The 17172-nt window shown below is 43.2% G+C and overlaps 1 protein-coding gene and 1 pseudogene across 1 annotated transcript in view; one reads left to right on the top strand and one right to left on the bottom strand.

Moving 5' to 3' along the window:
* Nucleotides 1–17172, top strand: part of HSF2BP (heat shock transcription factor 2 binding protein) — a 103974-nt gene that overhangs the window by 16671 nt on the left and 70131 nt on the right. Inside the window, exons 4-6 of the mRNA XM_055313542.1 lie at nt 1706–1809; nt 12188–12337; nt 14063–14195. Of these exons, the coding sequence (XP_055169517.1) occupies nt 1706–1809; nt 12188–12337; nt 14063–14195 (387 nt within the window). The remainder of the gene's footprint in view (nt 1–1705; nt 1810–12187; nt 12338–14062; nt 14196–17172) is intronic.
* LOC129502001 (phosphatidylethanolamine-binding protein 1-like) lies at nt 8398–9097 on the bottom strand (annotated as a pseudogene).

Here is a 17172-nt window from a genome sequence, read left to right as displayed (position 1 = left end):
GATTTATTTTAGTTTTTTTCATTTTGTTTCTTTTTATGAGCATATGCATTTCGTAGTTCATTCATAATTATAAATGACATAAGTTTTCATTTAACACTGTCACAGAAGGCAACTGTGTAGCTTCTAGAGCCTAGCACTTGACTGACAGTTGATTTCTTGGGTGGCCAGGATTTGCCGTGCAGAGCACAGACTTCCAGGAGAGTCCTGTTGTGGCGTGATGCATTGTAGGAGGAGGGGGCAGAGAGGAGAACTGATTTGAGCTAGAAAAAATAGTCCCACTTTACATGGTTTCTGAGAAACACCGTTTAAGACATGTTGTGCCAGCCAGTTTCATAATCTGTAACCGAATATTTGGCTTTAGGTGCTAATCTTCCCTCTAGGGCAAAGGGTGCCTGGAAACTGCTGACTCCCTTCATTTCTCCCGCTCTTTGGGGATGCCCCTGCTGTCCTTGGCAGTCCCCTGCCTTCTCAGAGCCCTGGGCCACCAAGCGACCCCCTGGGCTTGTCCGCACTTCCCTGGAGGGAGCGCTGTCCTGCCATCTCCTCCCCAGGTGGAGGGGGGGGCGCCAGTTTTCAGGCCGCTGGCTGCTGCCTCCCACCACCTGCTGTTTCTGTCCCCAGGTTCCTGTGGCTGGGCTCCCTCACTGGCTCTCACTGGTTGTGTGTTGTTTTCATTTTGTTCATGACCAGGGACCAGGCTGTTGTCCTGAAGCCGTCTTTCTCAGAGTCTGTTCCCAGACCAGCAGCATCTGCCTCACCTGCGAGCTTGCTGGAAGGGCAGATTCTTCAGGCCCACCTCAGGCCTACTGAATCGGAGACTCTGACTCTGACGCTGGCAGGGGTGGGGGGGCGGGCGCAGCCTGTGTTGAACCAGCCCTGTAGGGGATACTGGCGGACTAACATTTGGGAGTCCGTGTCCACAAGCACTGCTGCATTAGCTCTGAGTGCTGTATGCCACCTCAGATCTGGGTACGTGTTAGCATAGACACTGATGATTTCTTCGTTCCTGAGGTCAAGGCACTTCATTACTTTGCTTTTTAAATGTCAGTATTTCTGCACCATAATATCTTTTCTTTAAAGTTGACCATACCTGTGATTCCAGACTTACTAACGTGGATGTTTTGGGGATTTTGTTGGCTATTTGAATCACCACCTAAATGAACGTGGTGGGGAGTTGCCACGGTTGCCCGCCTTCACCGCGGCCTTCTCTTGTCTGATCACCAGTGCTTCCGCCCCTCCATTGACGGCCGCTGCGGCTCTTCCTCCTGAGTCAGTCTGCCAGTTGGTGAGACGAGCACTGTGAATCAGCCCTGGCTGGCACCGTCTACTCACCGAGCTGCCTTCTGCTTTTTATGGAGCAGATACAAGTCTGTGCCACGAGACAGTCGGGTTTCTCAGCCCTGCCGTCAGTCCCTTACGTAACCCACTTTCTTAGAGCCTCCAGTACGAGTTTGGCAGTAAAATCAGGGCTTAAAAGCATAAGACTGAAAACAACAACAAGAAAAGTGCCTTTGGGTATGGGCTAAAAACTGGCAAAAACCTGAAAAGCAGAACTTTTAGAATATTGGTCATTGAAGGACTGGTTCTGTGAATAATCACACCTAAGCAGCCCATGCCCATTTTCTTGAGAGATTTGGCTCATTGGATTCTTAGAGGATATTCATGGTCTGAAATGCTGAGTGTTGTTGTGTCTCTCTTCTTCTAGACCTGGAAAGGAAAGAGCAAGAGTTAGAGCAACTGAGAATGGATTGTGAGCACTTCAAAGCCCGCCTAGAGACCATGCAGGCTGACAGCATGAGAGACAAGAAGGTACGATGCTAGCACACCAGTGTCCGGGCTGCTTCCCCGCAGAGCCGAGTGGCCGGCAGCCCTCCTAGCCCTTAAGCCTCAAGAGATTGTATTTTAAAATGTATGTAATTCTGGGGGCGCCTGGGTGGCTCAGTCAGTAAGTGTCGAACTCTTGATTTCAGCTCAGGTCACAATTTCAGGGTCCTGAGATTGATCCCTGTGTTGGGCTCCATACTCAGTGGGGAGTTTGCTTGAGATTCTCCTTCTCCCCTTGCCCCTCCCCCTCCTGGTGTTCTTGTGCGTGTGCATACATGTGCGCTTTCTAAAATAAATCTTAAAAAATAATAAGGGCTGGAAAATAGTCGAACATTTGGATTTTATGACCATTTAATGTGGAGAATATTTACTGGGTAGGCTTGTAATTATGATTTCCTGTTAACTTTAAAAAAAAATTTTTTTTTAAGATTTTATTTTTTCATGAGAGACAGAGAGAGGCAGAGACAGAGGAAGAAGCTGGGATCATGACCTGAGCTGAAGGCAGGTGCTCAACCCCTGAGCCACCCAGGTGCCCCAGCTTAAAAAATTTTTAAAAAATATTTATCTATTTGACAGAGTACTCACATGTGCCTAAGTGGGGGGCCAGGGGGTGAGGAGGGAAGGGAGGGGCGGAGTGAGAGAGAGAAAGAGAGAAGCAGACTCCTCACTGAGCATGGAGCCAGATGCAGGGCTCTTTCTCAAGGCCCCAGAGTTCATGACCCGAGCCGAAATCAAGACCTGGACACTCAGCCAACTTAGCCACACAGATGACTCTAATTTTTATGTCTAAAAGACCACTTCAGAACATTAAAAATCATGGTATAATAAGAATTCTGAAAAATGCACTTAATAATTTATAATCAGAGATGTATTAACTGGAAATATTTGTAATAAACCTAGGGGATCATTTACTAATCTTTTAAGAAACAACTAATGTGTTTTAATATTTGACGAGACTAATAGTATTTCTTAAAAATTACACATTCTTGGGGATCCCTGGGTGGCTCAGTGGTTTGGTGCCTGCCTTTGGCCCAGGGCGCGGTCCTGGAGTCCCAGGATTGAGTCCCTCATTGGGCTCCCTGTGTGGAGCCTGTTTCTCCCCCTGCCTGTGTCTCTGCCTCTCTCTCTCTCTCTCTCTCTCTCTCTCTCTCTCTCTCTCTGTGTGTGTGTGTGTCTATCATGAATAAATAAATAAATCTTTAAAAAAAATTACACATTCTTTTTCTATAGAATAAATGATTTCCCCTTCTCTTCTGTAAAGCTAGAACTATCCTGTCACTTCTGATAAAAGTCAGGGTGTGTGTATTTTTTATTTTAAAGTAGTAAAACACTAACAGTACTAGTAACAGTAGCTAGTATCTGTTGTTTCCTGTGTGCTGGCAGGTGGCCAGCCACTGGCTGTGCATCGAACATCTCCTGTGCGTCTCCTAGCACAGCAGAGTCAGTAGGCACTGTTAGCCTCAAGGAGGTTAGGTAGCTGGTCACAGGTCCACTGCTGCCTCATGTGAAGGAATTCTGAATGTTTGTGGCTGCTATGGAGGTTTTCCAGAACTGGTGGGTTTTGTATGGACTTTAACATTGAGCAAGAAGGAAAGGTCAGGGAAAGAGTTTCGGTCTCAAAACTGAGTTAGGTTGAGTGTCAGTCACATAACCAAAGTTGAAATTTTAGCTTTGTCGTATGTTTAGGTCACAGTAATTTAAGATGACGGTGGCTAATTTGTCTGGGCCTGAAAGTTTCATGGTCTCAAAGAAGCTGACCAACAGACAGGAAGGATCTGATAAAAGTTAACAATGCACTTGTTAGGTTCTGTACTTCCTGAATTTGCTGAGATGTCCTTGTTAAGGTTAAAACTTAATTGGACAGAATCTTAGATGTCCTTTTTTTTTTTTTAGTAGATAAGCATAGGAAAAATGCATGTTTTGTGGACATTTTAGAGGCAATGCTTAATACACCATTCATGGGGCACTTGGGTGGCTCAGTGAGTTGAGTATCTGACTCATGATTTTGGCTCAGGTTGTGATCTCAGGGTCGTGCGACTGAGCCCTGCGTCAGGCTCCTGCTCAGCGTGGAGTCTGCTTCAGATTCCATCTCTCTTCCTCTCGCTGTCCCTTCCCCTTCACTCACTCACTAATAAATAAAATCCAAAAAAAATAAGCCATTCTGGTAAAGTGCCAGTATAGAGGATGAGATGGCCCTGGTGAAGTTAGTGTCAGATCAGTAGTGTGTTTTTGCCCTGACAATTTGACCTCAGTTAAAATGTGGGAATATTTTAGGTTAAACTATTTCCTATTTCCAGTCACGTTTCCTGTTTAATTGTCCTGCCAATTTAATACCGATGGGAGCCCTTTCAAGTCTGCTGTTACAAGGCCACATCTCTTCTTGTTGTAGAGAACTGACAGCTGCCTTTTCCGTAGCCTTTTCTGTGGTCTCCGTCCAGATCTCTACAGCTCATGAGGCTGGACTCTGGAGGCTTATTTTAGACTTGAGGAACCAGGAAAGAATGCAGGGGCTAGATCCCAAATTAGAGCACTGCTAGTAAGTACTACACTATGCGTAGAAGTCATTGGGAAAGACAGAAGTTACTGGATCCAGTATGTATGAAGAGAGGACAAAAAGTGTGGACTCAAAATCATAAATAAGTGTGCTGGATGAGCAGCCACCCCAAACCCCGGGAGAATGGCCATCGGGCAAGGAAAGCTTGGTTCTCTGCTTAATTGAGAGGTTTCCCCAGCAGTAGTGGAATCAGATCAGGGGAGGCCAGCTGGGCCTTGCTGTGGGCGCGGGGGCTGGCCGGGAGAGTGGGTCTTCCTGGGAGGGGCAGCCTCTGAACTCCAGAGGAGAAAGGGCCTGGCTTCCCCTGTGTGTGACACCATCAGAGGCCCGTGCCGTCACTGTGAGGGCGCGTGAGGCTCTCGACAAAGGGTCTGCCAGCAGAGCTTTTATAGTGTCTGACCTGGCTTTCCCGCCTGTGTGAACTTGTCCTGGATGATGTGCGAGTTCAGTCCTGCTCTCCAGGGGGGTCTTTCAGCTGCCGGCCTCTGCCTTCGCCCTCTCTGCACGTTTTCTTGTGCACGTACCTTTCAGAGTTAACTACTAACTTGCACAAGACTGCCCATGTATGGCTATCTGTGATTTTGTTAGGAAAGAGTTGCTACTTTTGAGATAGTAAAAGGGAAGTTGTTGTAAACATTGTATATTATTTCAGGAAACCTTCTAAAGAAAAAATTAACTGATAGTGTATTTTAGTTACAGAGATGAACTACAGAGGGTTTTGAAGGAATCCACACTCACTTTAAGTATGTAAACATGTCAGGACTCGGTTACTGTTTCTTTTTTCAAAGCAGTTTTGTTAAGATATATTTTGCATAACAGAATAATCTGTTGTAAAAGTGAAGTTTGACTGTTTTAGTGAGTGTATGCAGTTGTCCAGTGTTCACCACAGTCCATTTTGATTTTGGTTAACATTTTTAGAAAGAATTATAGAGGGGCACCTGGGTGGCTCAGTGGTTGAGCGTCTGCCATTGGCTCAGGGCGTAACCCTGGGGTCCTGGGATCGAGTCCTGCATTGGGCTCCCTGCATGGAGCCTGCTTCTCCCTCTGCCTGTGTCTCTGCCTCTCTCTCTATGTGTCATGAATAAATAAATTAAATCTTTAAAAAAGCAAAGAATGATAGATTCACAGGAAGGTACAGAAAAATCGACAGGAGTCCCCTTGTGCCCTGTACCCAGTTTGCCCAGCGGTGGGTGTCTGGAATCCCTGCAGGACATGGTGAGAGCCAGGAGACCAACAGTGGTATAACCCACAGGGCTTATTTGGGTCCACTGGTCTTATCTAGTGATGTATCTCACCAGTATTAGATGCTCTCCTGTGTGTGTGCATGGGGGGGGGGGCGGAATGTGTGTGTGAGAGACTAGTTCTGTGCAGTTTTTTAAAAAATATTTTATTTATTTTTTTTAGCGAAGGAGGGAGAAAGGGAGCAGGGAGGGGGGAAGAGCAGAAGGAGATGGATGAGGAGATTCTGTGCTGAGCATGGAGCCGAGCCCAACACGGGTCTGATCTCATAACTCTGAGATCATGACCTGAGCCAAAACCAAGAGTCAGATGCTCAACCAACTGATCCACCCAGGCTCCCTAGTTCAGTGCAGTTTTGTCACATACATGGATTCATGTAACCACTACCACATTCAAGATACTGAATTCTTTCATCTATTAACACATAGTTGCTACACATTAATCTCTATAGTTATATTTTAAGAATGTCATGAAAATGACTTTTATCCCTCAAATTCATCAAAATTGTTTCTTGAATCAGTGGTCTGTTCCTTTTTATTGCTGTGTAATGTTCCATAGTATAGAAATATAGTTCATTTAACTATTCTCCCATTGCAGTTTGGGTTATTTGCTGTTGTTCATTATTATGATAGAGGTACTGTGAGCATCAGTGTGTAGGTTTTTGTGTGACTGTATGTTTTTATTTCTCTGGGATAAATGCCCAAGAGTATGGTCATTGGATTGTGTGTACTAATGATGTTTAGTTTTTTTTTTTATTTTAAAGATTTATCTATTTATTTTATAGAGGGCACAAGCAGGGGGGGAGGGGCAGAGGGGAGAGAGAGAGTCCCAAGCAGACTCCTTGCTGAGTGCAGACCCTGATGGGGGGACCAGTGCCATGACCATGAGATCATGACCTGAGTTGAAACCAAGAATCAGCAGACCAACCAACTGATCCACCCAGGCACCCCTGCACATTTAGTTTTGTAAGAAATTGCTAAGTTGTTTTGCAGAGTGGCTGCCCCATTTTATGTTCCCTCCAGTAGTCCATGAGTGATTTATTTCTTCCACATCCTAACTGGCAAATGGTGTTATCACCATTTTTATTTTAGCCATTCTGGTAGATATATGGTGACTGTACTTTGCATTTCTTTCATGGCTAATCATGTTGAGATCTTTTAACACGCTCTTTTGTTGTCTGTGTATCCTCTCCTGTAAAATATCTGCATATGTTTTACCCATTTTCTAATGGGATTGTTCTTTTTTCCTGTTGAATTTAGAGAGTTTTCAATATATGCTAGATGGAACTCCTTTATTGGAGATGTGATTTACAGATAGTTTCTGCCAGGCTGGAGCGTGTCGCTTCATCTTCATGGGGTCTTCACAGAGCAAAAATGTTCAATCTGGTGAGGTCCAGTTTGTTGATTTTTGCTTCCATGATCATGAACAAGATACGAGCTTTGTTTTTTTTTTTGTTGTTGTTGTTGTTGTTGTTTTTGTCCAGTTGATCTTATACTTTGTGGAAGACATGACATCTCCTCCATGGACCTGCTCTTGCACTCTGTGACTGATCAGTTGGGCACATTCCCCTGGCCTGTTCTGTTCTTTGGCCCCTCTACCTGTTCGTCCGCCGGAGCTCACTGTCATGGTTACTGTGGCCACGTAGTGAGCCTCAGCATTGGCTAAAGAGATTCTTCCCATTTTTTTCTTCCTCCAAATGGTCTAGACAGGCCCTTTACTTTTCCACATACATTTCATTATAGGTTCATTTGTGTCTACAAACATGCTGAGGTTTTGATGGGGATTGTGCTATGTCTGTAGGTCAGTTTTGGGAAAACTGTGATCTTGTCTGTGTCGTGTCTTTCAGCCCATAAACAAAGCACATCTTTCCACTCCTTTAAGTTGTCTTTAATCTCTTTCATCAGTGGTTCGTAATTGTCAGTACACAGATCCTGTACACATTTTGTTAGATTTTTACTTAAGCCTTTTATTTTCTTTCTTTCTTTTTTTGGTTCTACACAATGTTTTCATTTTTATTCGACTATAAGCAAGTAGCAGAATTAATACAACTTTCTGAAACCCCAAACTGGCTTTTTTCCACGAGTAAAGAGTGATCAATTTAAGAGGTGCAGGCTTGGGGATTTCTGACCGCCTTTCACCCAGGCCTGCAGCTTATCTAGATAGCTGCGCCTGAACCACAAAGCGACTCTCCCTATTGCTGTTTCCAGTACCGCTCTTTAAAGGAACCAGAGACACTGGCCCCCAGTAATCAGTCCTAGATGTAACACACTGGGGGCTAGTGGTGTGAGAGACACTGTTGAGAAAACGTGACCCACAAGATGCCATTATGCACAGTTCTGGACTCAGGCTCATAAAGACAGAGGCAGTGAATCCATTTTTTTTTTTTTAAACCTCCCTTAAAGATTCTTTGATGTTCTGCTCTATTACTGTAGACCTGGTCTTTTCACCTGAATTTTTTCTTCTTTAAATTCTGGGTTGCGGGATCCCTGGGTGGCGCAGCGGTTTGGCGCCTGCCTTTGGCCCAGGGCGCGATCCTGGAGACCCGGGATCAAATCCCACGTCGGGCTCCCAGTGCATGGAGCCTGCTTCTCCCTCTGCCTGTGTCTCTGCCTCTCTCTTTCTCTCTCTCTGTGTGTGTGACTATCATAAATAAATAAAAATTAAAAAAAATTAAAAAAAAAAATTCTGGGTTGCTAGTCCTCCAAAATGGAGGATTAGATTTGATCAAAACATAAGGAGTGTGACCGTGTAGAATCACAGAGGACAGGGAGAAGGAAAAGTCACCCTAAACCACTATCTGATGGCTCAGGTCTTGCCTGTGAGAATGGGAGCGGGGAAGGGGAGAAATCTACATGCATCACTGAGCTTGAGAGCATGCTGGGCACTGCCTGTCTCTGTCTCCTGGTGTCCGTCCACTTCCCAGACAGCTGCTCACAGAGTTGGTCACACAGCTGTCCCATTCAACCTGATAACAGGTGCAGGCTGCCAGGGATTTGAGCTCATACTTCTTGTGGGGAGATGCCACTTTGAATTTACTGCAGTGGTCTCCATATTGTTTGCTGAGAATGGCCTTATCACACTTCAGTGGCCCATCCTGCATGTAAACCAGCCGGAAGTAAAGGGTGACGGCCTTGGGAGGTCCAGATCCCATGTAATGGAAGAGAACTGTGCCACTACTCATGTCGTTGCCCCGTGTGTTGACCCCAGAAAATAGTCCCATTGCCTGTGTTTGGGCACCTGGCAGATTGCCTTCCTGCTGGGAGCATCTGAGTCTGTCATGACCAAGGTGCAGCATTTACCTGGATCAAGGCTATCCCGTGCAATACTGATGGGCTGGTTCTTAACCTGGATGGGCGTCAGTACGTTGCGCAGTGTACCAACCTTGGCCCTGCTGTATTTGACCTGCAGTGGATGCTGCAGCTGCTCCTCTACCTCCTGTGGTCTCAGGGGCCCAGGCTGCCTTCTGAGGTCCACCAGCATCTTGGGGCCGAGCTGGGTGGACGGTGGTGAGAGTCTTCGCGAGGCTTAGGCCTAGCAGCACTGACTCAGCATGGTCTGCAGACTGGCCACAGGACACATGGGCCCAGCAGCCGGGATGCATTTTGTTTTCTTTGGAACACTTTTAAATGGTGTTTTAAATTGTAGTTTCCACTTTTTTGTTGTTAGCATATAGAAATATGATTGCTTTTGTGTGTTGATCTTATAACATGTGACCTGGCTGAACTCATGCATGAGGTCTGGGAGTTTTTTTTGGATTCCCTGAGATTTTTTTTCCCCTGAGATTTTTTTAATATAGACAATCATGTCATCTGCAAGTAGGGACAGTTCTAGTTCTTCCTTCTACTCTCTCTACCTTTTGTTTCTTTCTTTTGTGTGATTACACTGTCTGGAACTTCTGGCACCGTGTTAAGTAAGAGTGGCAAGAACAGACAATCTTGCCTTGTTCCTGATCATGGGGGAAAGCAGTGTTTTACCAGTAAGTATGATTAAAAAAAAAAAAAAGAGCCTTTTTTAAAAAAAAGAATTTAACTGAAATTCCAGTTAGTTACATACAGTGTTATCTTAGTGTATCAGATGTACAGTAGAGTGATTTAACATTTCCGTATATCACTGGTGCTCATCATGACAAGTGCACTCCTTAATCTTCATCACCCGTTTCACCCAGCCTCCCTCCCACCCCCCCTTTTGTGACCAGCAGTGTGTTTTCTGTAGTTAAGAGTCTGTTTCTTCGTTTGCTTCTCTCTCTTTTCCGCCCGCTTTGCTCATTTGTTTTGTTTCTTATATTCCACATATGAATGAGATCGTATGGTATTTGTCTTTCTCTTACTGACTTATTGTACTCAGTATAGTACTCTCTAGTTCCATCCATGTCATTGCAAATGGTAAGATTTTGTTTTTATGTTATATTCCTTTGGGTTCACTGCAAAATTGAGTGGAAAATACAGATTTCCCATGTGCTCCCAAACCCCATTCATTTGTAGCCTTCCCTATTGTTCGGATAAGTGTGATTTTAGCTGTAGTGTTTCATAGGTGCTTTTTATCAAGTTGAGGAAGTTCCTTTCTGTTGCTAGTTTGCTGAGAATTTTTCTCACAAATGAGTGCTGGATTATGTCCAATTTTTAGAATATTTCCATCACATGTTTGTTTGTAGTTAGTCCTGTTCCCTTGCCCAGCCCTAGGCAATAATGGATCTGCTTTCTGTCTCTCTCTATAGATTTGCCTTTTCTGTATATTTTATGGAAATATAGAAATACAATATGCAGTCCTTTATGTTTGGTGTAATGCTTTGGAAGTTCATTCATGTTAGCATGTGTCAATTGTTTGTTCCTGTCTGTTGTAACACTTTTTTAAAAATCTTTCATCAGTTGATAGACATTTAGCTATTTTCAATTTTTGACTCACGAATAACACTACTGTGAACATTCGGGTACAAGTGTTTGTGTGGATATATTTTAATTTTTCTTGGGGAATACCTAGGAGTGAAATTGTTGGGTCATATGGTGAGTATATGGTTATTAGCATGTGTCATAGATTAGTGATCATCTTTTCTCCTAAAATGAGTATGAATATATGTCTGAATGTGTAAGAGATTCTCTATACCAAATACATCATCCCTGGTTAGATGTGAATGGGCCACCCTAGACCAAGTTATGAAGTCACCAAAGTTTGGTTTGTGGCCCACTGATTCCTTTTCTTCTCCCCCTAGTTGTCCTGCACTCACCTCTCTAAAAGAAAAAACGAAAACATCTAAAAGAATATAACTTAAAAAAAACTATAACTTTTTAAAGATTTATTTATTAGAGAAAGAGAGAGACCATGCGTGTGTGCATGTGTGCAAACAAGGGAGGGGTAGAGGGAGAGAGTATCAAGCAGACTCCCTGCTGAGCACAGAGCCTGATGTGGGCCTCGATTCCACAACCCTGAGATCACAACTTGAGCCAAAATCAGGAGTTGGACTCTTAATCAACTTTACCACCAGGTGCCCATAAAATACTTTAACTTTGAGAACTGTTATTATGATTCTAATTTTACTTTGTTATAAATGAATTTAAGTAGATTTCTGTATTTCTTTTTTTTTTTTAAAGATGTGTTCATTAATTTGAGTGAGAGTGTGTGTACATGAATGGGGTGGGGGAGGAGGGGCAGAGGACAAGAGAAGCAGGTTCCCCAGTGAGCATTGGAGCCTGATGTAGAGCTCCATCCCGCCACCCTGAGATCATGACCTGAGCCAAAATCAAGTCAGATGCCCAGCCAACTGAGCCACCCAGTTGCACCAGGTTTCTGTATTTCTTAAGTTTATCTCTTGTTAAGTAAGGAAATGCTCTCACCTTTTAAGGGAACTTCAGGTAACAAGAGTAGTGCAACCAGTGGTGAAAGTGGGGGATCAGGAATCCCCATACTGCCCAAGAGCCGCCTGCAGCGAGCCTTTAGGATTGTTTGTGTGGTCTGAAGGAACATCGGGAGGACAAGTCACTGTTGAGAACCCTGGCTGGGATTTGCCAGCTATATTCTTCAGAAGCCCCGCTGGCCTCTATCTTCCTGTCACACGGACACTCAGCTTGACTGCGCTCCGCACGCCTGGGAGGCCCTCCTTCGCACTTCTTGTCTTTGCCCCATATGTCCTAGCCGGGTTAGCTGTGTCGTCTGACATCTGTACAGCGGGGTGAGCCACTTGGGGGTGGCAGGGTCTCATGTACTACAAGTGTTGCTCTGTGGACTGCCGTGTTTGGTTGTTACTTTGTTCAGGTGGCCCAGTTGGGGTTGATTCTAGGTGTAGCCACTTGGGACCTGAGGTGCCTTCTGTTTCATTTTACTTGAAGAAGATGAATTCAAGTCTTTGGCGATACTTATAAACTCTAACATAGCAGTGTGTTCTTTTTCGAGAGTGTAATTTTCCTTCTGAAGTTTAAAAAAATACATAGATTGTGGCTAAGGATGAGTTTTCATTTGCCAACATGTTTTCTATAATTCTATGTGCATTAAAAAAAATCTTTGTATAAGAAACACAATAGAGGTATTTTAAAGTTGAATGCTGTTCATTTTGCTGATTTCATTTTGTTTTGATTTTAGGAGAAACTTGCTCTTCGACAGCAGCTGAATGAAGCAAAGCAGCAGCTCCTGCAACAAGCAGAATACTGTACAGAAATGGGAGCAGCAGCCTGCACCCTTTTGTGGGGTGTCTCCAGTAGTGAGGACGTCGTCAAAGCCATTCTGGGAGGAGTAAGCACGACTGCTGGGCTCCCTGGATATTGTTGATCAGTGATTATGGGACACAGAGGGTACAGTGTGTACGAAGGCATTTACAGATGAAATCCATGTCTTACGTTCGTTCATCAGACAGTGGTGGCATACCAGTATGTAGGGTCCACTGTAAGCTGGTGCTCTAGGGGGTGCGTAAAATGGAAGAAATAAGACACCTACTCTCCCAGAACCTGTATGGTATTTGTGGAGATAGTACCGCTTCCATATCATTGCTTGACCTACACACACTTAACAAAGTTTAAAGTACTTCTATGTATGTTACCCCACAGGTACCATAATACTTGATTTGTTTAAAGTTACGTGTTATTTAACATATGTATTAATAGTGCACACACACATCCACACACATCCACACTCAGGAAACTTCCCAGAAGAAGAGAGATTTGAAATGGGCTTTGATTAACTTGAATAGGTGGCAAGGGCAGAAAATGGGGAGGGGAGAGGTAGCATAATCAAGGGCATGGGCTGAGAATCCTGAAGTTAGTTTTAGGGATGGTGCCCACGTCTGCTGACAGAGAGTGGAGGGCTAGTGTGGTAAAGTTATGGGGAGATAATGATCCAGGAGGAGGATGGAATGTGATTTTGGAAGACCTCAGATGCTAGGTTGCTGATTTTATCTGGTAGGTGGTAAGGCTGGATTTCTGAGGGTTTTGAGTAAAAGAACGGTGGAAAGAGAGACTTCAGGGAGATTGTCCTGACCTCGAGTGAGGGTAGGTAGGAGCAGTGTGGGCATGGGGACAAGACAGGAAGACTAACTGAAAGGCCCTCCGAGTGGCTCACGCAGTACCCTGCTGTGGGGGGCAGGGAAGGCAAGTGTGGTGCCAGAGGACGAGAGGGGCCAGAGAGCTTGTGGCTGCATTCTAGGAGAGGGGTGTGCTTGTGGACAGAGATACAGATACGAGGCCAGCAATAAATTACTTATGACGTAGAGAAATAATTGTGTGTGACTTTAGGTGGAGAAATTGTGTTTTAACATTTATTGAGCTTTATTCAGGTGTAATTTACACATCATAAGATTCACCCATCTGTGAGCGTACAATTTAGTGATTTTAGCTCATTTCCAGAGCTGTGTAATCATCACCACAACCCAGTCTTAGTTCATTTATATCAGCCCATGAAGTTGCCTTGTTCCATTTGTAAATGTGTTAGCTTTTACGCTATTCCTTAGAACCCTGACACCCCAGGAAGTGCTTCAGAGGTTCTACATACTTGGAGGGACTTCTCCTAAGTAATGAAGATTTAAACTGCCCAAGAAGCCTGCTTACTGCCTTCATCTCTTGACATGTTGAAGTTTCTGTTAAGATTTTGTTTGAAAATCCATTCTCCCATGGTTGAAGCCTGTGGTTTCATGCCAAGAACCAACAGAGAACATATTTTTCTAGCATATTCCTAGAGTATTTTGGGTGAACTCACCCTAACACTTCCACCACTGTATAAATTTGTGCTGTTCCCTCACATATATTTTATTTTGCTCTTTCTATCTGTCTGCAGGGTAATTTTTCTACAGATTCCAAACTTCCTTTTTCTGTTCTTTTTGATATGGGAACTTGTAATGAAGGAGCAGACTTTTAAATACTGCTTCTGTAATTAAAACAGAGTCTTCCTTTTGTGTGCTTGTACTCTTATAAAGTATTGTACGAGTATTTGTGCAGGGGTGTGATACTTTCCTTTCCAAACTTTCAGGATAAAGCTTTGAAGTTTTTCAGTATCACCGGTCAAACAATGGAGAGTTTTGTGAAGTCACTGGATGGGGATGTCAAGGAGCTTGATTCTGATGAAAATCAGTTTGTGTTTGCTTTGGCTGGGATTGTAACAAGTAAGTAATTCTTTTTAGGCACAGTGACTGTTAGAAGTGTGTCTAGAGTGATGATTACAGCCAGGTGTGTGTGTGCAGGAACATCTCCCAGGAGCTTTTTAAATGTCCTTTGGTTCTTACTGTAGAGAATCTGATTCAGTGGGTGTGGGATAGGTACAAGGTGTGTGTGTGTTGGGGAGCATCCCCCCACCAGGCGATTCTGATAAGCATCAGTGAGTAAGAAGACTGATCTAGAAAACACAGGATGAATTGCATGTTCTGTTCAGTTCTGTACATGGAAAAAAGTCAAAACTGGAAGTTTAGCTACTCATTATTTGGAATCATTTTACTAACATCTAGCTAAAATAGAAGCCTTAAGCTAAGAGTGAGAGAAGCCCTTGCTCTTGTTTTGGTACAATAATTAAGGAATTCCAAAAACCTAAATTGTCTTCCAAAGATTATAGGTATTCTTATGATAGAATTCTATGATAAAACTGCTGTAAGCGATAAAGCCAAATGACTATATAATTAATAAATCCTATCTTAGTGTAGTGGGAGGTGGTGGATACTAGTGAGTAGTATTGTTCTGAGGTCAGTGAAGTGGTTCGGTTCATTGCCACGACTGTGAGTTTTGCTCTTTATGTTTTTACTCTGTTTATGTTGCTCTTTCTTCTCTGCTTTATCCTATGCTACTCTTAGGGTAATTCTCTGCTATTAAAGAGAGGAAATCTTATTTTTCCTCATGGCATTATCCTTCATCTATTGAAATCCTAACGAGGTAGATCCTGTGTAGACATTTTCTTCATAATCCCTTAAAAATTTGTGATACTTCTTTGAGGTGGCTCTTGAGACTCTGACAGTGGCCGGGGCAAGTCCTAACTTAGCCCAGCCCTTTCCCAGGATGGTGTGGCATGCTTCAGACATCACACCTTCAGGTGGAGGGGGCTTGCACTGCTCCAACTTTTCTTTCTTTTTTTTTTTTTTTTTTATTTATTTATGATAGTCACAGAGAGAGAGAGAGAGAGAGAGAGAGGCAGAGACACAGGCCCTGGGCCAAAGGCAGGCGCCAAACCGTTGCGCCACCCAGGGATCCCTGCTCCAACTTTTCAAATTGCTTTAAGGTCTTTTTTCTATGGCATTTGCAGACTTGATGATTGGATTCTCTGCTGTTTGCAGAGGATGCCACAGGCCTATGACAAATATGATTCGTCATTCCGCCAGATTGTGAGTCTGAGCCACTTGAGTAGCTGACTAGTGTGGAGCAGTGAGGTGGTTGGCCAGCGGGTAAAGCAGCCTGTTGCCTGACACAAGATCAGCTGGGCCTTGTTTGTTCTTCCTGGGAGTGGCTTACATGGATACTCACAAAGAGTCGCAAAGTGCACATTTACATTTCACTTAGGCATTGTGAATTTTACTGGGAAATTACTTACTCTGGTGGTACTTTATTAAAGTGCTGCTTCACAGAGGTTGTGGAGGCTTGTGCATCGCCAATACCAAGCTTCTGTCCTATGGGAGGAGTAGGCAGTAACAGTAGAGACCTTGGGTTAGCTGTCAGATCTTCTGCCTTCTAAAACAAGGATTCTTTTAAAAAAAAGTTTATATACAGTTGGTATTTTGATAGGTATTGCATTAAATGTGTAGATTGCTTTGGGCGGTATAGACATATTAACAATATTTGTTCTTCCAATCCATGAGCACGGAATGCCTTTCCATTTCTTCGTGTCATCTCAGTTTCTTTCATAAGTGTTTTATGGTTTTCAGAATACAAGTGTTTCATCTCTTTGGTTAGATTTATGCCTAGGTATTTTATTGTTTTTGGTGCAACTGTAAATGGGATTGATTCCTTAATTTCTCTTTCTGCTGCTTCATTATTGGTGTATAGAAATGCAGCAAATTTCTGCACATTGATTTTGTATCCTGTGACTTTACTGAATTTGTTTATTATTTCTAGCAGTTTTTTGGTGGAGTCTTTCAGGTTTTCTATATAGGATATCACAGCATTTTTTCACAGATCTATAAAAAACAATCCTAAAATTTGTATGGAACCACAAATTTTCCAAAAGACCCCGAATAGCCAGAGCAACCTTGAGAAAAAAAAAAAAGAACAAAGTAGGAACCATAACAATTCTGACTTAAAGTTATATTTCAAAACTGTAGTCATCAAGACAGGATGGTATTGGCACAAAAATAGACATATAGATCAATAGAACAGAATAGAAAACCCAGAAATGAACCCACAACTATATGGTCAGTTAATCTTCGACAGAGCAGGAAAGAATATCGACTGGGAGGAAAAAAAAACAGTCTCCTCAACAAATGAGTGTTGGGAAAACTGGATAGCCACATGCAGAAGGAGGAAACTGGACTACTTCCTTATACATAAAAATAAAGTCATAATGGATGAAATACTTAAATTTGAGGCCTGAAACCATCAAAATCCTGGAGGAGAATACAGGTGGCAACCTCTCTGACATTGGCCATAGCCCTTGTTTATAGATATGTCTCCTGAAGCAAAGTGAACCAAGGCAAAAATAAACTATTGGACTTCATCAAAATAAAAAGCTTTTGTACAGCGGAGGAAACAACCAACAAAAGTAAAAGGCAACCTATGGATTCGGAGAAGGTATTTGTAAGTGACACATCTGATGAAGGGTTAGTATTTAAAATATATAAAGAACATAAAAAACTCACCACTCCAAAAATGAATAATCCAATTAAAAAATGGGCATAAGACATGAACAGACATTTCTCTGAAGATGACATACAAATGGCTAACAGGTGAAAAGATGCTCAACATCACTCATCATCAGAGAAACACAAATCACAACCACAATGAGATACCACTTCACACCTATCAGAATGGCTGAAATCAACAACACAAGAAACAACACGTGTTGGCAAGGGTATGGAGAAAGGAGAACCCCCTCCTGCAGTGCTGGTAGAAATGAAATCAGTGCAGCCACTGGAAAACAGTATGGAAGTTCCTCAAAAGGTTAAA

This window comes from Nyctereutes procyonoides, unplaced genomic scaffold (genome assembly GCF_905146905.1).
Source record: "Nyctereutes procyonoides isolate TBG_1078 unplaced genomic scaffold, NYPRO_anot_genome, whole genome shotgun sequence".
NCBI classification, from domain to species: domain Eukaryota; kingdom Metazoa; phylum Chordata; class Mammalia; order Carnivora; family Canidae; genus Nyctereutes; species Nyctereutes procyonoides.
Note: the sequence above shows the minus strand (reverse complement) of the source record. Positions and strands in the feature narration are given on the sequence as shown.